The following is a 23,528-nucleotide window of genomic DNA, read 5'->3' on the forward strand; positions in this document are numbered from 1 at the left end:
CAGTACTTAAATTTTTAGAAGTGGTTAAGTTGCTCCACTGAAGTATTATGATTCACTGGGTTTGTACCTTTGTGGTTTGTAACAACTATAAGAAAGGCAATCTTCATACAAATAGAATTCACACAATAATTTGTATCCTGCACAAAAGCAAAACCTAGAATTCACACAAAACCCTTGCCACAAACATTGGTCATACTAAGGACTGCAAAGAAAGCACATTAGAACTGTGCTATATAAACCATGATAATAATGTTAATTAACTATCACTTTGTGTGAAGCAACAAACTTGGTGGATTTTAGGCCTGCCACTGATCATAAATTTGAAGACCCCAGAAAAAATGCTACATGTGTGGAAAAAATAAGACCTCACCCCACTGCAAAAAGGTAAGAATTTATACAGATTGTTTTTTTTTGTATGAAAAATCACTAAAACTAATATCTATGAAAACTATTCAATTCAAATTAAGAATCTCACCTTTAAAAGTGTAGGTGTCCATATTTTGGCCTTGATTCTTATGTCCACACTTTCATCATCATGTAGAAAGCCTAGAGTACAATTGATAATGCTGCAGCCCATCCCTTCTCCACATTCCTGAGAGAAAATGTTGCAATGTGTTAATGATATTAAATATTATTTTGCTAAGTATTATAGATATTAAAATAGGAGTAGATGTTTGGTATATATGTAACACATATCAACCTCAGCTATATGGCACCAATGGTTTCTGCCCTTTATTTTACAAATTAATTTAAAAAGTCTCTCCACACACTGAGATCGTACATTTTATTGTGCTTTGAAGACAAAATACATAAATTTGTCAGTGTGAGAAAAACTGCTATTGCCAAAGAGGCAATAAAAATGGTATCATGAAACAGTGGTATTGTCCCTGTGGCAACAAAAGTAGTATCGTCACTGGCAATAAAAGTGGTATCATCCCTGTGGCAGTATATGTGGTATCATCAATGGCAATAAAATTGGTATCATCACTGTGACAGTAAACCTGGTATCATCACAGTAGCAGTAAATGTGGCTTCATCACTGGCAATAAAGGCAGCATCATCACTGTGGCAATAAAAGTTGTATCATCACCATGGCAGTAAATGTGGTATCACCACTAGCAATAAAAGTGGTATCATCACTGTGGCAGTAAATGTGGTATCATCACTGGCAGTAAATGTGGTATCATTACTGGCAATAAAATTGGTATCATCACTGTGACAATAAATGTTGTATAATTGCTGTAGCAATACAAGTGATATCACTGTGGCAGTAAATGTGGTATCATCACTAGCAATGAAAGTGGTACGGTCACTGTGACAATAAAAGTTGTATCATCATCATGGCAATAAAAGTGGTATCATCACTGTGGCAGTAAATGTGGTATCATCACTGGCAATAAAAGCAGTATCGTCACTATGGCAGTTACAGTTGTATCATCACCATGGCAGTAAATGTGGCATCATCACTGTGGCAATAAAAATGGTATCATCCCTGTGGCAATAAAAGTGGTATCATCACTGTGGCAGTAAATGTGGTATCATCAGTAGCAATAAAAGCAGTATCATCACTGTGGCAGTTACTGTTGTATCATCATCACCATGGCAGTAAATGTGGTATCATCACTGTGGCAATAAAAAATGGTATCATCCCTGTGGCAATAAAAGTGGTACCATCACTGGCAATAAAAGTGATATCATCACTGTGGCAATAAAAGTGGTATCATTACTGGCAATAAAAGTGGTATCATCACTGGCAATAAAAGTGGTATCATCACTGGCAATAAAAGTGATATTGTCACTGTGGCAATAAAAGTGTTATCATCACTGTGACAAAAAAAGTGTTACTGTCACTAGCAACAAAAGTGGTATTATCACTGTGACAATAAAAGTGGTACTGTCACTAGCAATAAAAGTGGTATCATCACTGTGACAATAAAAGCTGTATCATCTCTGTTGCAATAGAAGTGGTATCATCACTGTGACACAAAAAATGGTATTATCACTGTGACAGTAAATGTGGTATCATCACTGGCAGTAAATGTGGTATTAACACTGGCAATAAATGTGGTATCATCACTGGCAATAAAATTGGTATCATCACTGTGGCAATAAAAGCAGTATCATCACTGTGGCAGTTACAGTGGTATCATCTCTGTGGCAATAGAAGTGGTATCATCACCGTGACAATATAAGTGGCATCATCATTGTGGCAATAAAAGTGTTATCATCTCTGTGGCAATAGAAGTGGTATCATCACCATGACAATATAAGTGGTATCATCACTGTGACAATAAAAGCTGTATCATCTTTGTGGCAATTAAATGGTATCATCACCATGACAATATAAGTGGTATCATCACTGTGACAATAAAAGCTGTATCATCTCTGTGGCAATAGAAGTGGTATCATCACCATGACAATATAAGTGGCATCATCACTGTGACAATAAAAGCTGTATCATCTCTGTGGCAATAGAACTGGTATCATCACCATGACAATATAAGTGGCATCATCACTGTGACAATAAAAGCTGTATCATCTCTGTGGCAATAGATGTGGTATCATCACTGTGGAAATAAAAGTGTTATCATCACTGTGACAATACAAGTGGTACTGTCACTAGCAATAAAAGTGGTATCATTAATGTGACAATATATATCATCTATCAGGCATGGATAAATACTGTATGCAAATATAAATCAAGTGACTATAAACTTTGGGTGAAGTGTCTGTTACAAAACAAGACTGTCAGCTTCAAATGGCTATAAAAGTCATATTCCTTCTGGTGTTAACCACATTGTTACAGACAGAATGGAAAATGGAATGTCTTCTTTTTTATAGGAATATGGCTTATTCCTTCTGGTGTTAACCACATTGTTACAGACAGAATGGGAAATGGAATGTCTTCTTTTTTATAGGAATATGGCTTATTCCTTCTGGTGTTAACCACATTGTTACAGTCAGAACGGGAAATGGAATGTCTTCTTTTTATAGGAATATGGCTTATTCCTCTGGTGTTAACCACATTGTTACAGACAGAATGGGAAATGGAATGTCTTCTTTTTTATAGGAATATGGCTTATTCCTCTGGTGTTAACCACATTGTTACAGACAGAATGGGAAATGGAATGTCTTCTTTTTTATAGGAATATGGCTTATTCCTCTGGTGTTAACCATATTTTCACAGACAGAATGGGACAAATTTAAGAAAAATGGAGCTTTTCCATCTTCGATATATATTTTGAAAACTTCTAATCATTTGCAGATATAAGGAAATACGTCACTTGTGAAGTGGAAACATTTCATATTGGCAATGATGGCTTTACCACTCATGATCATACAATGTTTTTCTTATTCATAAACTATTTCTTTTTACCTACCAAGAACATTTCTGTTACATGTTATTTGATATTCAAATATTATGAATTTGTATCTTTAAACTTCTATTTGTACCTTAAAACTTCTAATTGTACCTTTAGGAGTTTTTTCCATCATTGTACTTAATGAGTTGAGGAGTTTCTGAAACTGAAGGAAATAACTTTAAATTTACTCTGAGAAAAAAACCCAGGATTTTTACCCAAATAACAAAAAGATATAATTAAGATCATATGCTAATAAATTTGCTACAAGAACATAAATTTGTTTGCAAAATTTCATTATAACTGACAAAGAAATTGGAGAAAAAAAGTTTTAAAAACAAGAGAACTTCAAATAGCACATGATATGACCATCTTGTAACCTTTTAATTATTAACGATTTTGATCTTTGAACTGAGGAAAATGTACAGACTTGAGTAAAATTTCATGAAATAGTAAGTAGGGGTTATTAATTTTAAATATTATGTGACAGCATGGATGAGGAAAAAGACCACTGACTTATATAATCATTTATTTGTGCAGTATTAATGTCAACATTTGTTGTTGTTGAGTTTAATTATAGTGGCGTGCGCACAATTGTGCATGTGCCACTTTTTTCTGACTGCACCGCAGCCTGCTAGTTGTTCCTGGGGAAGGGAATGGTGCCACCTCCCCCAGGCTTTTATGGGTTCAAGGAACCCTGATAATTTGGCCTCAATCTGTGGGTCCATAAATGTCTCTTACAGTTGAATGGTTGGCTGTTTTATTAGTGGGAAGGAGAGCTCGGGAATGGTCCTGGTTGCTTTACATCGCTGGTTTCTTGTTGCATTTGCCTGGTGTTTCTTGTGATTTTTTTTTAGATATTTTTACCATGTGAATATGATAATATGATATGATATGAATACAGTCAACATATATAAAATGGTAAAATTTCATTAAAATATCTTGAATGGTTTCGAAGTCATACTTAAGATGGAAAGAGATCACCCAATCATATTTTCTTTTGCCATGATCTTGATTGTGAGGTTGGGGGCATAGTTATGGTGTGTATCACAATTCATGATAGTCTGCAGTGGGTGGGTGGTAGCAGAGAAAAGGGGAAATATGTAGCTTTCCAATGATACCAAGTAATGTAGACTTTCAACTTGTATAAAAGAAAATACAGCACAACATTCATAATTTTTGAGACTCAATTTAAAATTTCCTGTTCCAGACAGATGAATAACACCATAAAATAAAATACTCTGCCTTATGGCAACCATATAAAAAAATGTTATTACTGAATTTTAAGTTGGTCTACCTTCCTTAAGATAAAAACCCATTACTGCATAAACTATTATGTGCAGTTTTGCTGAGATTAATTTTTAACAAATTCATCAAAAAGTTTTAAATAAAGAGTTTGAGAAAGTTACAAAGTCAAGTCTAAGGTAATGTCTCATAAAATCATAAAATATTAAAAATACACCACTTAAAAGTGGTTCCAAAAACAACTTGAAATGTTGCACAACTGACTAATAGTTCAACCATTTTTTCCATGAATGCAAACATAACAAACTCAGCAAAGTCTGGAAGTGATTGTATCAAGTACAAAACTAAATATATCATTTCTGAATCTAATTTGACTTATCAATACAAATATCATATATATCCATATTGAAGGTATACCAAATTTTTGTCTACAGATCAGTCTCTACATTATTTGTAGTTGTGTGTATTGTACATGGGTGTATACTGTATTCTCATTTTCACAGTGCAAGCTTTGTAGTTGTGTGTATTGTACATGGGTATATAATGTATTCTCATTTTCACAGTGCAAGCATTGTAGTTGTGTGTATTGTACATGGCTATATACTGTATTCTCGTTTTCACAGTGCAAGCTTTGTAGCTGTGTGTATTGTACATGGTATATACTGTATTCTCATTTTCACAGTGCAAGCATTGTAGTTGTGTGTATTGTACATGGGTATATACTGTATTCTCGTTTTCACAGTGCAAGCTTTGTAGCTGTGTGTATTGTACATGGGTGTATACTGTATTCTCATTTTCACAGTGCAAGCTTTGTAGTTGTGTGTATTGTACATGGGTATATAAAGTATTCTCATTTTCACAGTGCAAGCTTTATAGTTGTGTGTATTGTACATGGGTATATACTGTATTCTCGTTTTCACAGTGCAAGCTTTGTAGTTGTGTGTATTGTACATGGGTATATACTGTATTCTCGTTTTCACAGTGCAAGCTTTGTAGCTGTGTGTATTGTACATGGGTGTATACTGTATTCTCATTTTCACAGTGCAAGCTTTGTAGTTGTGTGTATTGTACATGGGTATATAAAGTATTCTCATTTTCACAGTGCAAGCTTTATAGTTGTGTGTACTGTACATGGGTATATACTGTATTCTCGTTTTCACAGTGCAAGCTTTGTAGTTGTGTGTATTGTACATGGGTATATACTGTATTCTCGTTTTCACAGTGCAAGCTTTGTAGCTGTGTGTATTGTACATGGGTACATACTGTATTCTCATTTTCACAGTGCAAGCATTGTAGTTGTGTGTATTGTACATGGGTATATACTGTATTCTCATTTTCACAGTGCAAGCTTTATAGTTGTGTGTATTGTACATGGGTATATACTGTATTCTAATTTTGTTTCCTTACAAATTTCTTGAGATCAGTCTTGGATCTCTTCTCCACATCTCTCTTTGATCTGGTGCCTTCCTGTTTACTAGCCATCCATTTTTGCTGTTGAATAACTGTCACCACATCAGAACCACTGCCCTCCTTGTAGTGGATTACCTAGAAAGACACAAGACATGGAATAACATGGATCTTTTTACATGGTGCATTTATCTGCACATAACTGCAAAAAGAGTTGAGTCAGATTATCTGCAGTCATACAAGTGTCTGAAAAGATCTATGCTGTTCACATGTAGTGATAATTACAATAAATGGCCAAGGTCCTGATCACAATGTGATGGCAAACATGGCCTCTAGACTTACATTATCTCTTACTGTAACTCCAACCTTAAAAGCAGTAATATGAACGTCCATAAGTTAAATACTAACAAGTGAAGATAAATACAAGGCAAACATTTCATGAAAATATCTTCATTAATTTGAAGTTACACCTGTGCATGTACAGAAATGACTGATTTATACTGTCCCTTGATATAACCTTGACCTCAAGGCATGGGGCTTGGCTATAGTATGTGACACACTATCTACTTGGGAAATGATTATTAGATTATCTAAAGTGGTTCAAATGTTAGACTCTAAACAGGGATACAAGTTACAGTTGCATTATTGCATGTCATTACCTTCACCTTAAGAAAGGGTGCTTGGATATGGAATGTAATGGATCATCTATAAACAACATATAACTAGCTAGAGTTTCATTATAATGTTAGGTGGGTCAGTAGTTATACTCCATCCATCAGCTGGAATGTAATTAACAAGTTGCCCAAATGAGAAATTATATGGCCACAATGAGAATACGAGAAATTCTATGGTAACAATGAGAAAATCCAAACCCAAAATAAGAAGACCTATGGCCACAATGAGAATATCCAAACCCAAAATGAGAAGATCAATAGCCACAATGAGAAAATCCAAACCCAAAATGAGAAGGTCAATGGCCACAATGAGAATATTCAAACCCAAAAATAAGAAGATCTATGGTAAACAATGAGAATATCCAAAACCCAAAAATAAGAAAATCTATGGTCACAATGAGAATATCCCAACCCAAAATGAGAAGATCTATGGCCACAATGTGATTGTCCAAACCCAAAATGAGAAGATCTATGGCCACAATGACAATATCCAAACCCAAAATGAGAAGATCTATGGCCACAATGTGATTATCCAAACCCAAAATGAGAAGATCTATGGCCACAATGTGAATATCCAAACCCAAAATGAGAAGATCTATGGCCACAATGAAAATCCAAACCCAAAATGAGAAGATCTATGGCCACAATGAGAATATCCAAACCCAAAATGAGAAGATCTATGGCCACAATGAGAATATCCAAACCCAAAATGAGAAAATCTATGGTAAACAATGAGAATATCCAAAACCCAAAATGAGAAATTCTATGGTCACAATGAGAAAATCCAAACCCAAAATTAGAAGATGTATGGCCACAATGAGAATATCCAAACCCAATAAAAGACCTATGGCCATAATGTGAATATCCAAACCCAAAATGAGAAGATCTATGGCCACAATGAGAATATCCAAACCCAAAATGAGAAGATCTATGGTAAACAATGAGAATATCCAAACCCAAAATGAGAAGATCTATGACCACAATGAGAATATCCAAACTCAAATGAGAAGATCTATGACCACAATGAGAATATCCAAACCCAAAATGAGAAGATCTATGGCCACAATGAGAATATCCAAATCCAAAATGAGAAAATCAACGGTAAACAATGAGAATATCCAAAACCCAAAATGAGAAATTCTATGGTCACAATGAGGAAATCCAAACCCAAAATTAGAAGATCTATGGCCACAATGAGAATATCCAAACCCAATGAGAAGACCTATGGCCACAATGTGAATATCCAAACCCAAGATGAGAAGATCTATGGCCACATTGAGAATATCCAAACCCAAATGAGAAGATCTATGGCCACAATGAGACTATCCAAACCCTAAATGAGAAAATCTATGGTCACAATGAGAAAATCCAAACCCAAAATTAGAAGATCTATGGCCACAATGAGCACATCCAAACCCAAAATGAGAAGATCTATGGTCATAATGTGAATATCCAAACCCAAGATGAGAAGATCTATGGCCACATGGAGAATATCCAAAAACAGACTGAGAAGATCTAGGGACACAATGAGAACACCCAACCCCAAAATGAGAAGATCTATAGCCACAATGAGAATATCCAAACCCAAAATGAGAAGATCTATGACCACAATGAGAATATCCAAACCCAAAATGAGAAGATCTATGGCCACAATGAGAATATCCAAACCCAAAATGACAAGATCTATGGCTACAATGAGAATATCCAAGCCTAAAATGAGAATATCTATCACCACAATGAGAATATCCCAACCCAAAATGAGATCTACTGCCACAATGAGAATATCCAAACCCAAAATGAGAAGAACTATGGGAACAACAAGAACATTGAAATCTAAAATGAGAAGATCTATGGCCACAATGAGAATATCCAAACCCAAATGAGAAGATCTATGGCCACAATGAGAATATCCAAACCTAAAATGAGAAGATCTATGGCCACAATGAGAATATCCAAACCCAAAATGAGAAGATCTATGACCACAATGAGAATATCCAAACTCAAATGAGAAGATCTGTGGCCACAATGAGAATATTCAAACCCAAAATGAGATCTATGACCACAATGAGAATGTCCAAACTGAAATGACAAGATCTATGGCCACAATGAGAATATCCAAACCCAAAATGAGAAGATCTATGGTAAACAATGAGAATATCCAAACCCAAAATGAGAAAATCTATGGTCACAATGAGAATATCCAAATCCAAAATGAGAAGATCTATGGCCACAATGAGAATATCCAAACCTAAAATGAGAAAATCTATGGTAAACAATGAGAATATTCAAAACCCAAAATGAGAAATTCTATGGTCACAATGAGAAAATCCAAACCCAAAATTTGAAGATCTATGGCCACAATGAGAATATCCAAACCCAGTGAGAAGATCTATGGCCACAATGTGAATATCCAAACCCAAAATGATAAGATCTATGGCCACAATGAGAAAATCCAAACCCAAGATGAGAAGATCTATGGCCACAATGAGAATATCCAAACCCAAATGAGAAGATCTATGGCCACAATGAGAATATCCAAACCCAAAATGAGAAGATCTATGGCCACAATGAGAATATCCAAACTCAAATGAGAAGATATATGGCCACAATGAGAATATCCAAACCCAAAATGAGAAGATCTATGGTAAACAATGAGAATATCCAAACCCAAAATGAGAAAATCTATGGTCACAATGAGAATATGCATACCCAAAATGAGAAGATCTATGGCCACAATGAGAATATGCAAACCCAAAATGAGAAAATCTATGGTAAACAATGAGAATATCCAAAACCCAATGAGAAGACCTATGGCCACAATGTGAATATCCAAACCCAAAATGATAAGATCTATGGCCACAATGACAATATCCAAATCCAAGATGAGAAGATCTATGGCTACAATGAGAATATCCAAACCCAAATGAGAAGATCTATGGCCACAATGAGAATATCCAAACCCAAAATGAGAAGATCTATGTCCACAATGAGAATATCCAAACTCAAATGAGAAGATCTATGGCCACAATGAGAATATTCAAACCCAAAATGAGAAGATCTATGACCACAATGAGAATATCCAAACTCAAATGAGAAGATCTATGGTAAACAATGAGACTATCCAAACCCAAAATGAGAAAATCTATGGTCACAATGAGAAAATCCAAACCCAAAATTAGAAGATCTATGGCCACAATGAGAATATCCAAACCCAAATGAGAAGATCTATGGCCACAATGAGAATATCCAAACCCAAAAAGAGAAGATGTATGGCCACATGGAGAATATCCAAAAACAGACTGAGAAGATCTAGGGACACAATGAGAACACCCAACCCAAATTCAGATCTACTGCCACAATGAGAATATCCAAAAACAAAATGAGAAGATCTATGGCCACAATGAGAATATCCAAACCCAAAATGAGAAGATCTATGGTAAACAATGAGAATACCAAACAAAAATGAGAAGAGCTATTGCCACAATGAGAATATCCAAACCTAAAATGAGAAGAACTATGGGAACAACAAGAACATTGAAATCTAAAATGAGAAGATCTATGGCCACAATGAGAATATCCAAACCCAAATGAGAAGATCTATGGCCACAATGAGAATATCCAAACCCAAAATGAGAAGATCTATGGCCACAATGAGAATATCCAAACTCAAATGAGAAGATCTATGGCCACAATGAGAATATTCAAACCCAAAATGAGAAGAACTATGGGAACAACAAGAACATTGAAATCTAAAATGAGAAGATCTATGGCCACAATGAGAATATCCAAACCCAAATGAGAAGATCTATGGCCACAATGAGAATATCCAAACCCAAAATGAGAAGATCTATCACCACAATGAGAATATCCAAACCCAAAATGAGAAGATCTATGACCGCAATGAGAATATCCAAACTCAAATGAGAAGATCTATGGCCACAATGAGAATATTCAAACCCAAAATGAGAAGAACTATGGGAACAACAAGAACATTGAAATCTAAAATGAGAAGATCTATGGCCACAATGAGAATATCCAAGCCTAAAATGAGAATATCTATCACCACAATGAGAATATCCCAACCCAAAATGAGATCTACTGCCACAATGAGAATATCCAAACCCAAAATGAGAAGAACTATGGGAACAACAAGAACATTGAAATCTAAAATGAGAAGATCTATGGCCACAATGAGAATATCCAAACCCAAAATGAGAAGATCTATGGCCACAATGAGAATATCCAAACCCAAAATGAGAAGATCTATGACCACAATGAGAATATCCAAACTCAAATGAGAAGATCTGTGGCCACAATGAGAATATTCAAACCCAAAATGAGATCTATGACCACAATGAGAATATCCAAACTGAAATGACAAGATCTATGGCCACAATGAGAATATCCAAACCCAAAATGAGAAGATCTATGGTAAACAATGAGAATATCCAAACCCAAAATGAGAAAATCTATGGTCACAATGAGAATATCCAAACCCAAAATGAGAAGATCTATGGCCACAATGAGAATATCCAAACCTAAAATGAGAAAATCTATGGTAAACAATGAGAATATTCAAAACCCAAAATGAGAAATTCTATGGTCACAATGAGAAAATCCAAACCCAAAATTTGAAGATCTATGGCCACAATGAGAATATCCAAACCCAGTGAGAAGATCTATGGCCACAATGTGAATATCCAAACCCAAAATGATAAGATCTATGGCCACAATGAGAAAATCCAAACCCAAGATGAGAAGATCTATGGCCACAGTGAGAATATCCAAACCCAAATGAGAAGATCTATGGCCACAATGAGAATATCCAAACCCAAAATGAGAAGATCCATGGCCACAATGAGAATATCCAAAAACAGACTGAGAAGATCTATGTCCACAATGAGAATATCCAAACTCAAATGAGAAGATCTATGGCCACAATGAGAATATCCAAACCCAAAATGAGAAGATCTATGGCCACAATATGAACACCCAACCCAAAATGAGATGATCTATGGCCACAATGAGGATTCACAAACCCAAAATGAGATCTATTGCCACAATGAGAATATACAAACCCAAAATGTGAAGATCAATAGCCACATTGAAAACTCCCAACCCAAAATAAAACGATCTATGGCCACAATGAGAATACCCAAACCCAAAATGAGAAGATCAATAGCCACAGTGAGAACACCCAAAAGGCAAAGAAATTCCTGGGTTGAAATTCGACTCTTAGTGGACCAAAAACACATGAAGATGATCTTGAAGGCACATTTCTGATGCAGGCCAACATTATTCAGAAAATATGAAATTCCATGTCTATTTGAATCAAATACTGGAACAGAAGAAGATTATTCCATGACTTTTGTAAGTGCAAGGACTGAGATTCAGACCAAATGGGAGCGCCATGAATTGGTTATGTAGTGTCCCTGAAAGTAAATATCAGGAATTTCAAGGAAGACCAGTACGTTTGAATGGGTATGGTATACATCTTTGGAGAGTTTAGCTGATCAAAAAGACCTTATCTTGAGTAACATTAAAGGTGAACTGTGGTGTTTAAGTCCTATACTTGGGTGTCCAAATGTATTGCTTGAGAAAGCTTTGGCTGCTAATCAGTCTGAGCTTTCCACTGGCCTTGTGGACTAAGACTGGTCTTCAGGAATATCCAGTTGAGACTGTGTTGCATACAATATCTATGACCCTCTCCTTTTGGAGAGAGTCTATTTCCTGCAGCATGATGTCTGCTTAGTATGGATCTCTGAGGATGACAAAGGACACCCACTGGTTATGAAGGAGGGTTGAGAAACGTGATCTGCAGGCCTTCTGAAACTTGAAAACCCATACTGCACACCCTCTTCCACTCTTTGGAGAAAAGTTTTCATCTTCCCCAAACAGGATGTAGGAAAAAGAAGCACAAGCTAAAACAAGCCCCAAATACATTGTTGTTAATAATAATAAAAATTATAACAATAATGAGGACTTTGTAAAGCACCTAATCTTTAGAAGCTCTAAGCGCTTTACAACATTATACAACACCTATAAGATAAAAAACATATAATGATATGATTACAAAAACAAACACCATGAAATTAGAAAACATTAAAGAACATGCTGAGAATATTTAAGGTAGGAAACATTATTAGGTCTTTAAGTTTGTTCTTGCAGTCGAAATAAGAGAGTTTTGAGAGTCCTCTTGAATGTGATCACTGTGTCTTTGTGACTAAGTTCAGTGGGCAATTCATTCCACATTGCTGGGCCCTGGTATGCAAAAGAACGCTGTCCATATGACTTTGTTTTCATACTTGGAATAACGAGTATACGTTTGTCAGAAGAGGAGCGTAAGTATCTTGCTGGTGTGTACACATGGGTGAGGTCGGATATGTATGTTGGACTAGAGTCCGACAGTGAAATGTAGCACAGAGAACAAATTTTGTGTTTGATTCTGGATCGAATGGATAGCCAGTGTAGGGTACAGAGCAGCAGGGAGGTGTGCTCTGATCGTGGTACTCTAAGTATGATCCGAGCAGCTGTATTTTGAACTTTTTGAAGTTTCTGGAGCAGATATTGAGATGAACCAGACAGAATTGAGTTACAATAGTCAAGTCTTGAAAGTACTAATGAACACACAAGTGTTTTAGTGGCATCAACTGAAAGATATTTGTGAACTGAGCTGATGCGTCTCAGCTAAGATATGCAGCCTTGCATATGTTCATGACATATTGGTACAATGTGAGAGTACTGTCCAGAGTAACACCTAGGTTTGGTACTGATTGTGTGAATTTAATGTTGGTGCTGCTGATATTTATTGTTTGAGGTAAAGGATGTGAATCAGAAAGTCTTTGTGTTGTGATCAGAATGGCCTCAGTTTTATCATCATTCATCTGCAGCTTGTTACATGTCATCCACGATTTCACATCAGAAATGCACCTCTCTACACCTTGGATGGTAGCATCAACTTCAGCTGGGTGGCTAGATTTGTATATTTGGGTGTCATCAGCGTACAATTGGTGAGACACTGGATGATGATCTATGACACTTGAGAGCGGCCGAGTGTACAGAATTAAGAGAACAGGACCAAGAACAGACCCCTGTGGAACACCACAGCATAGATCAAATGGGCTGGAGTGTATTCCATTTACAGATACAATTTGTGTCCTGTTGACCAAGTAGGACTTGAACCACAGTAAGGCTGTATCATGAATGCCAAATACATGCTGGAGACGGTGAAGTAATGTATCATGGTCTATTGTGTCAAATGCTGCAGACAAATCAAGGAGGGTGAGGACTGTAATCTTTCCGCTATCCAACATAGAGAGAATGCCATTAACTGCTGTTAGAAGAGTAGTTTCAGTACTGTGGCAAGGGCAATATGCAGATTGTACATTGCTAAAAAGACTGTTTGAATTTAGATGAGATACAAGCTGGGATAGAACAACCTTTTCTAAGATTTTTTATATGAATGTGAGATTAGAAACTTGTCGGTAGTTCTTTAAATCGTTATGGTCTAGTGTTGGTTTCTTCAGCAGAGGCTTTACAATGGCAATTTTGAAAAATGATGGGAATTCCCCGGATGAGAGAGAGGTATTAATAACATCAGTTAGTGAAGGCAATATTGGATCTAAGCACTCAAGCAGCAGTGATGCTGGAATTGGATCAAGTTCACATGACTTTGGTGCACTCTTCATCAGGACTGTATATACAAAATCCATAGAGACAGGTTCAAATGCTGCTAATGGTTGCTGCTCAAATTCTGTATCCCAACTCTATGGTGACAACGAGTCAATTGAAATTGTGGTGTCAAGCTTATCTCTAACGGTTTGTACTTTGTCATGGAAGAAATTTGCAAACAGGTCTGGAAGGTCGTCTGGAGAGAAGGTAGTTGGAAGTGGTGTAGATTTGTTTCTTGACATTAGCTTGTTAGTAATCTCGAAGAGCTCTTTGCAGCTGGAACTTTCCATGATCTTAGTAGTATAGCCCTTTACCTCATAGAGCATAGTTACAAAGTGCAGCGTGCTATAAATAGAACACCTGTTACCTAGTCGACTCTATATGCATACGGTTGCCTGTGAACTGTTAAGCAATGTAGTGTATGTTACGTTTAACAGCAATTTTAACCATTTAACTTTTTTGGTACACATCTATTATATGTGGAAAAATTTAAGAGTAAAGTCTGATTGTTATAGCTGTGTAATTATTTATCACTGAAGAATTTTTTATGTGCTTTAAAATTGGGAGAGAACTCGTAGCTGCCATTTCTCATACTCGAAGTTTTTCGTCTGCATCTACATCACTAAGTCATCTGAATTTGATAAGTTATAAAAACTAATTTTGCTGCCTACATCAATATCAGTGCCTTTACCTAGGTTATCGAATCTTTCATAGTTGTGATTCTAATCGTGAAAACTTCGTAAGTACTGAATGAAATCTGCAACCGCCATTTTGGAGAGTGGAGATTACAACCCAGTTACTTTAAATAGCAGATATCGACCAGTGCACAAACAGTGACCACATGATCTGACATAATTGTCATTCGCAGAAATGAATGTAGTATCTAATAAGGGGTTTTCCCGAAGGTGGCGCTACGAAAACCGGCTTAAAATGGCTGATGTTTACAGCCGATGTCAAAAGGTGCTTCCATGCAACTTTTGTAGAGGCATCAAAAGGCACTTCCATGCAATTTCTGTAGAAGCGTCCAAAGACGGTTGCATGATGTAAAGGGATAGTGGGCTGATTTCACTGCATGGACTATATTTGTGACATTCTTCTTAGCAGCTTCATAGATTTGCTTATGAATAGTGAGTCTGGTGGAAAGCCAAAGCCTCTCAGCTTTACAGCGGTCTCTTAGCAGTGCAAAGTTGGTCCCTAACACTGCTATACCATGGAGAACACTTTTGAATTGATACTCTGCACTTGGTAGCCGGGGCATGTTTGTCAAGCAATGAACACAGGCAGTTATCAAGTTGTTCGGCGGTAGGAGGTAAGCAAGTTGTTAGGTTAGCTTGGATGTCATGCATTAGTTTGGTTCTATTTATCATATGGAGATTTTTCTTAGTAGCACATAAAGGTGGAGGGTTGGAGACTGATACATCAAGATGGCATATAATGCAGAGGTGATCTGATGCAAGGTCATGGGATACCAGGGAGGACCGTAGAATGTTATCATCAGGTCTATGAAGAATCCAGTCTAAAATGTGACCATTTTTATACGTAGGTTGGTTGACTGATTGTTTGAGGTTGAAAACATTAATGGAATCTAGGAGTTTTGATGTATTTGGGTTTCTGGGACAGTCAAAGTGAAAGATGAAATCTCCAAGAATAATCTGGTTGCCACCTATCGAATTTCCATAGTCCAGGAGATTTGGAAACTGCTCCAAAAAGAGAGAGTCAGCCAGCTTGTTTTTTCTACTAGAAGGAGGGTGGTATAGGCAGAAAAAATGGACTGACCTTTGCTCCAGTGTGAGTGTGGTTTGGACTAGTTCAAATGATGTGTGGTCGAAATTGAATGTTGTGGTGTGGTTAAGATGTTTTATCATGGAGTTCTTTGTGATGACAGCAATTCCACCACCACAAGAATTACGGAGAAACAACTTGATGGAGTAACCAGTGGGTGTTAGATCCACACACTTGGGCTCATCGCCTGATGTTTTAAGCCATGTTTCTGTCAGGAAAAATATGTCAATATTCTGGTCGTTGATAAAATTAACTATTTCTGTGTGCTTTCTGGTGGTCCTACTGACTGGGCATTGAATAAAGCAATATGCAGATGTATCTCTTGGATAGTTGGCACAAAGGTTGATGAATTAATTGGGATTTGAATTAGGTTATCTAAATTACCGGTCGAGCTTTTTTTCAATTGTTGAGCCAAAATAAGGGAGATAACTGGAATTCTTCTTCCTGTTCTACGCCGGCCAGCTTTGAAACGTGTCTTTATCCACTTTTGAGGGCTGGTTTTGTGAGGCAATAGAACAACTTCTAACATATTATGATGGAACAATTTACCTAAAATGAAAAACTCCTGTCAGCTTGACTATTGGATACAGAATTATATCACATTACATCACAATGCGCTGTAACCAAGCCACTGTATTGGAGCAAGAATCAAATGTCTGCTATTACCAAGACTACATATATTAAACTACAACAGTTCCAATACTTGTGTCAGATATAGCAATTATAGAATGAATGAATGTCATATAGAGGTGATTAGACTGTATTTACTGAAATTAGTAGGCTTAATCGCAACAACTAAATTTCATATTAAAAAAAAAAACTCAAACTTAATAAATAGTAGACTTGGAGGAAAATCCTTAGATTTATGCTTGGACTTACTGAAGAATTATTCAAGGTACACTTGACCTTGCGTGTATCATAAATGATATCAGTTATGTTAACTAGCTTTTGTCCACCTTCATCTGTGCTTGGCCATGTGATGGTCACTATACTTGACTGCATTCCTGATGGACCCAAATTTGATACCTGCAAATGATAACACCATATAATACAAACACATAAATGTTGTCATAAGAATCTCTCTTAACTCTATATAACACAAGTATGTAATGGCTTCAGCTTGTATTAAACTGTACCATTTTCATTACGATAAGAGATGTATAATACATTATATTCACATGCTATTATAGACCAAGCAATTAAATCTTCAAGTGTTCTTTGTAATTAAGTCTGGATGTGTTCTTTGTAATTAAATCTGGAAGTATTCTTGGTAATTAAATCTGGAAATTTTTTTGTAATTAAATCTGGATGTGTTCTTTGTAATTAAATCTGGAAGTGTTCTTTGTAATTAAGTCTGTAAGTGTTCTTTGTAATTAAATCTGGAAATGTTCTTTGTAATTAAATCTGGAAGTGTTCTTCATAATTAAATCTGGAAGTGTTCTTTGTAATTAAGTCTGGAAGTGTTCTTTGTACTTAAGTCTGGAAATGTTCTTTGTCATTAAATCTTGAAGTGTTCTTCATAATTAAATTTGGAAGTGTTCTTCATAATTAAATCTGGATGTGTTCTTTGTAATTAAGTCTGGAAGTGTTTTTGGAATTAAGTCTGGAAGTGTTCTTTGTAATTCAATCTGGACGTGTTCTTTGTAATTAAATCTGGAAGTGTTTTTTGTAATTAAATCTGGAAATGTTCTTTGTAATTAAATCTGGAAGTGTTCTTTGTAATTAAATCTGGAAGTGTTCTTTGTAATTAAATCTGGAAGTGTTCTTTATAATTAAATCTGGAAATGTTCTTTGTAATTAAATCTGGAAGTGTTCTTTGTAATTAAATCTGGAAATGTTCTTTGTAATTAAGTCTGGAAGTGTTCTTTGTAACTAAATCTGGACGTGTTCTTCATAATTAAATCTGGAAATGTTCTTTGTAATTAAATCTGGAAGTGTTCTTTGTAATTAAATCTGGAAGTGTTCTTTGTAATTAAATCTGGAAGTGTTCTTTATAATTAAATCTGGAAATGTTCTTTGTAACTAAATCTGGAAGTGTTCTTTGTAATTAAATCTGGAAATGTTCTTTGTAACTAAATCTGGAAGTGTTCTTTGTAATTAAATCTGGAAATGTTCTTTGTAATTCAATCATGAAGTGTTCTTTGTAATAAATCTGGAAATGTTCTTTGTAATTAAATCTGGAAGTGTTCTTTGTAATTAAATCTGGAAATGTTCTTTGCAAATAAATCTGGAAGTGTTCTTTGTAATTAAATCTGGAAGTGTTCTTCATAATTAAATCTGGAAATGTTCTTTGTAATTAAATCTGGATGTGTTCTTTGTAAATAAATCTGGAAATGTTCTTTGTGATTAAATCTGGATGTGTTCTTTGTAATTAAATCTGGAAGTGTTCTTCATAATTAAATCTGGAAGTGTTCTTTGTAAATAAATCTGGAAGTGTTCTTTGTAACTAAATCTGGAAATGTTCTTTGTAATTAAATCTGGAAGTGTTCTTTGTTATTAAATCTGGAAATGTTCTTTGTAATTAAATCTGGAAATGTTCTTTGTAATTAAATCTGGAAGTGTTCTTTATAATTAAATCTGAAAATGTTCTTTGTAACTAAATCTGGAAGTGTTCTTTGTAATTAAATCTGGAAATGTTCTTTGTAATTCAATCATGAAGTGTTCTTTGTAATTAAATCTGGAAGTGTTCTTTGTAATTAAATCTGGAAGTGTTCTTTATAATTAAATCTGGAAATGTTCTTTGTAACTAAATCTGGAAGTGTTCTTTGTAATTAAATCTGGAAATGTTCTTTGTAATTCAATCATGAAGTGTTCTTTGTAATAAATCTGGAAATGTTCTTTGTAATTCAATCTGGAAGTGTTCTTTGTAATTAAATCTGGAAATGTTCTTTGTAATTAAATCTGGAAATGTTCTTTGCAAATAAATCTGGAAGTGTTCTTTGTAATTAAATCTGGAAGTGTTCTTCATAATTAAATCTGGAAATGTTCTTTGTAATTAAATCTGGATGTGTTCTTTGTAAATAAATCTGGAAGTGTTCTTTGTAACTAAATCTGGAAATGTTCTTTGTAATTAAATCTGGAAGTGTTCTTTGTAATTAAATCTGGAAATGTTCTTTGTAATTAAATCTGGAAGTGTTCTTTGTAATTAAATCTGGAAGTGTTCTTCATAATTAAATCTGGAAATGTTCTTTGTAATTAAATCTGGGTGTATTCTTCATAATTAAATCTGGAAATGTTCTTTGTAATTCAATCTGGAAGTGTTCTTTGTAAATAAATCTGGAAATGTTCTTTGTAATAATTTGGCATTGCTCTTTGTAACTAAATCTGGAAATGTTCTTTGTAATTAAATTTGGCATTGTTTTTTGTAATTAAATATGGAAGTGTTTTTCATAATTTAAATCTGGAAGTGTTTCTTTGTAATTAAGTCTGGAAGTGTTCTTCTGAATGAAATCTGGAAGTGTTCTTTGTAATTAAATCTGGAAGTGTTCTTTGTAATTAACTCTGGAAGTGTTCTTTGCAATTAAGTCTGGAAATGTTCTTTGTAATTCAATCCAGAAGCGTTTTTCATAATTAAATCTGGAAGTATTCTTCATAATTACATATGGAAATGTTTCAAGACACAAGAGTATTACATTATTTCTTTAAATTAAAAGCTAACAATTAAAAAACATAAATTTCAAAATTTTAAGTAATGGCACTGAATATATGAATTCCCCAAACTAGTTCACAATACATGTGATAACAAAACAAAATATTTCAGGCACTTTAATATGGCAATAGTAACAACAGTGAAACTACATTTGATTTGACAAATCTACGGTAAAATATTTAGTAATTTCAAATCTCAAAAATAATTTAGAAATAATTATTTACAAGTAAATTTAAATGATTAGACATTGTTGCTTTTTTCAATCTGATTAAAATCCACAGTCCTGTACAGTATTCTGATAGACACCAATCTTTCTGCTCACATAAAGTAACCATAAAGGTTCATAAACCACAGCTTTTATATTTCTGAAAGTAACACACATTAATCAGAACATATCATACCTAATTATAACTCCCCTTAAAATTAATTTGAAATGCTTTATCCACTAAGCTACCTAAAAATAAATGGATTAGTAAATTCAAAGGTCACAAAAGAGAACTTTTATTGATGTCTATCAGAATGTCACATAGAACTGTGGTGACCTGATTTTAACTTATTGTTTTGTATTTCTTTGGAAGAAATGTTCTTATTGGAGAAAAATCAAAATTAGAAAGAAAAGTAATTACTTGCAACCAAATATTTGTACATGTAATTGTGTAAAGAAATTCTCATCCTTAATTGCACCACTGAATACTTTACTTTACGCTAGCATGAAAAGTACATTTTCTCATGCAATATTTCAATTTTACATTTCTTCAGTAAATTTAACATTATACATTTAAGAGCATAATTCATGATAATTGCAATGCCAGCAGCAGGTAAAGGAAAGTAACATTTCCATTGGTCATAATGTTACCACGTGATCAAAATGAATTGCATTTATTTCTGTATGCACTGTAAGGAGAACTACTTTTCTAAGAATACCCACTTCTATAAATAGAGTCACATGTACAGCATAAGATAAACACTGCCAGTTACGGCAGACATGAAGTAAGCATTAAAAGAAAACAACATTAAAAAAAATAACTGAATAAATTTGGCTTCCATTGGTTGAAGGACTAGTATTATGATGACCTTATTACGATCAAGCAGGACAATCCCAAGTGCTATAAATAGCTACATAACAGAAAAATAACCAAACATATATAACTGTGCTCAATTAAGATTTCTGTTTGTAATTGATGCAAACAAAATAACATAAAGAATAATTGAAATTTCAATTATAAGAGTTTAACATTTTTTCTGAGTTTAATGTGGTATGAACTGTCAGTTGCTGACTCACACAGCTTTGATAATGCCCTTTGGGCATTATTTGCTGTGTGAGTCGGCAACTGACAGTTTATACCACGATAAACTCAGAAAAAAAACGTTAAACTCTTAATTATTTTGCAAGTTTGTATAAATTATTTTACTGAAATTTACATAAACCTGTTATTCTCAATAGTTACCATCATGGTTACATCCTTAGTTTTCCTTTTGTGACAAGACAAAGGGGTCGTCCATTAATTATGTCAACAAAATGGGGGGGAGGGGGTTTGAAGAAGTTTGACAATTGGTGACATGGGGGAGGGGGGAGTTAAAGATAAATTGATGTCAACAATGTTATTTTTTACAATAAATTTAATAAATTAAAAAATAGGAAATTAGTTGGTGCGTTGGTAGGGCACACACTCGCTCGCCCGTCAACAGCCCACCAGCTTAATCCTAAACCAGTTGTGCTCTTGCCAAGGAAGTCATAGTCCATAGTCTTGCATCATCATATTTTGTTTTTATTCAGTGTAGATTGTAGACTGTAGACATATTTTTAAGGGAAGCTGTTACTAAATTCAAAGACTGCACTGAGCCATAGACATCTAAATAGTATAGCTATCCATGGACTTCTATTAAATAGCATCTATGTTATATGTATAGATGCTATATATATTGAAGTCCATGAGCTATCCCTCCAAGGATGGATAACTACGCCTAGGAAACTTGAGAGCTTGACTATTATACAGTCATCTTTAACATAATACATAAAATAAATTATGTAGCCAACACGATCATACAACTTCTTCAACCAGATGCAGTAACCTTAATGCCTTACAATTATTGTACACTTTGATAACAGACTCTTGTTCATTTCAGGCAAATGACCCCCTCCCCCCCATTTGCATGTGCTGTAAAATTGCTGTAGCCTATATACGAAAGCTAGAATATAAACTCTCGATTTTTACGTGAATTCAAAGTGTTATAGTCAATTTTAAATCTGTTAAACAAGTAAAAAAAATGTATTAAAATTTATCTGTAGACCTTTTAATTTCGATAATTCTATTTTTAGTATAAAAGCCAGCAGTATAAAATATTGTTAGTTTGTAGGTTGGGGGGGGTAAAATTTTACTGGGGGGGGGGGTCACTGAAAGTTTGACAGTTGTTGAAAAATTGCCTAAAAATTGTTGATATAATTAATGGACATCCCCAAATATGATTAAAGGAAAAACCCATTACATTGCATATGATTTGAGAACTATTTCTAACTCTGCCAAATTTCATTAAAATATATGGAGATCTTGCTCATAATAAAACTTATACAACATTGGTCATTATTGGACTTGTGTGAGACCTTGATGGTATAAGCATTTATTCCAACTTTGGTCAAAATTAGATCAGAAATGTAAACATGGCCTCCAGAGTGGCAACAAGCTCAGTCAATCGGATCTAAGATTACTTTATTAATATGCCTGAATATCATTCATTATAAAACATATATGAGATCTTAATAATATATTCCAAGTCTGATCAAAGTCAGAAATATAGCCTCCAGAGTGGTTTCCAGCTGTGTCAAAATTAATGTAATTGATGATAACTAGTTATATGAAAATGTGATTTAAACAAAAATAGTTTTAACATGCAGAGATCGCATACAGCACTGAAACATCAGGTGATAGCAGTGATGTGAATGATGATTTTCATAAAAATATTGACAATTTTATATGGGAGAATGAAGTTTTAGGCAGAGAAGATTATGACCTTGACTTCAAGCAAATGAACAGAAATGATGATAATTGTTTAGAAGAAAAATCTTACCTCAAAACTGAATTTCAATGAGCAATAATGTCAGATATAACCAAAGTGTCAGGTAGATGCCAATGTTGATATATGTATATAGATAATTTTGTGGGGAAAATTTATATTTTATGCACTGGGGTTCATGATCCTGACAACATCTAATGAACTGTATAGATGATAAGAGGATAACTAGTACCTTTTGACTCGGATGTCAATTGAAAATGATAAAGACTAATGGTTTTTCAAGGTAGCTTGACATTTTAAGAACTTCACTGTTCATAAAGTTCGCCCATGTACTGATGATGGAAATGTGCATAATGTTATTAAATTTTACCAAAATGGACAAAATTACCCAAACAAAACCCAGATATGTTTAGATCAGAATTTATTGTGAATACAAATTAGGACACAAAATGAATAGCTTTGTAAACTTTCCAGAAAGAAATTTGTACACACTCCCCAATTCTCACGCAAGTAAATTTAATAAAAATTGTATTATTTTGGACATTATTGATCAATCATTATTATTTTGTCACCATCTTAAATCACATAAAGTTCCCCATATTTCATACACTTACATACAGGAGGTAAAATTAATACTGCAGATACAAACTTCAAATTAACTTTTTATATTTGAAAATTTAGAACTATAAAGTGTATGACATAAAAGAAAGTTTATGCTTTTTAAAATGG

At 34.5% G+C, this 23,528-nt stretch overlaps 1 protein-coding gene across 3 annotated transcripts in view; it reads right to left on the bottom strand.

The window, feature by feature from the left end:
* LOC149779392 (integrin alpha-PS2-like) overlaps positions 1 to 23,528 on the bottom strand; it is a 305,876-nt gene that overhangs the window by 24,837 nt on the left and 257,511 nt on the right. For all 3 annotated transcript variants that reach the window (XR_016415642.1, XM_089940054.1, XM_089940053.1), the window contains exons 27-29: positions 17,018 to 17,164; positions 6,012 to 6,149; positions 476 to 592 (exon numbers count right to left, since the gene is read on the bottom strand). Coding sequence is in view for 2 of the 3 variants with exons in the window: in XM_089940054.1 (XP_089796180.1) it covers positions 476 to 592; positions 6,012 to 6,149; positions 17,018 to 17,164 (402 nt within the window). In the remaining variant the exon portion in view is untranslated. The remainder of the gene's footprint in view (positions 1 to 475; positions 593 to 6,011; positions 6,150 to 17,017; positions 17,165 to 23,528) is intronic.

This window comes from Sinohyriopsis cumingii, chromosome 17, assembly GCF_028554795.1.
Source record: "Sinohyriopsis cumingii isolate HCF-2022 chromosome 17, ASM2855479v2, whole genome shotgun sequence".
NCBI classification, from domain to species: domain Eukaryota; kingdom Metazoa; phylum Mollusca; class Bivalvia; order Unionida; family Unionidae; genus Sinohyriopsis; species Sinohyriopsis cumingii.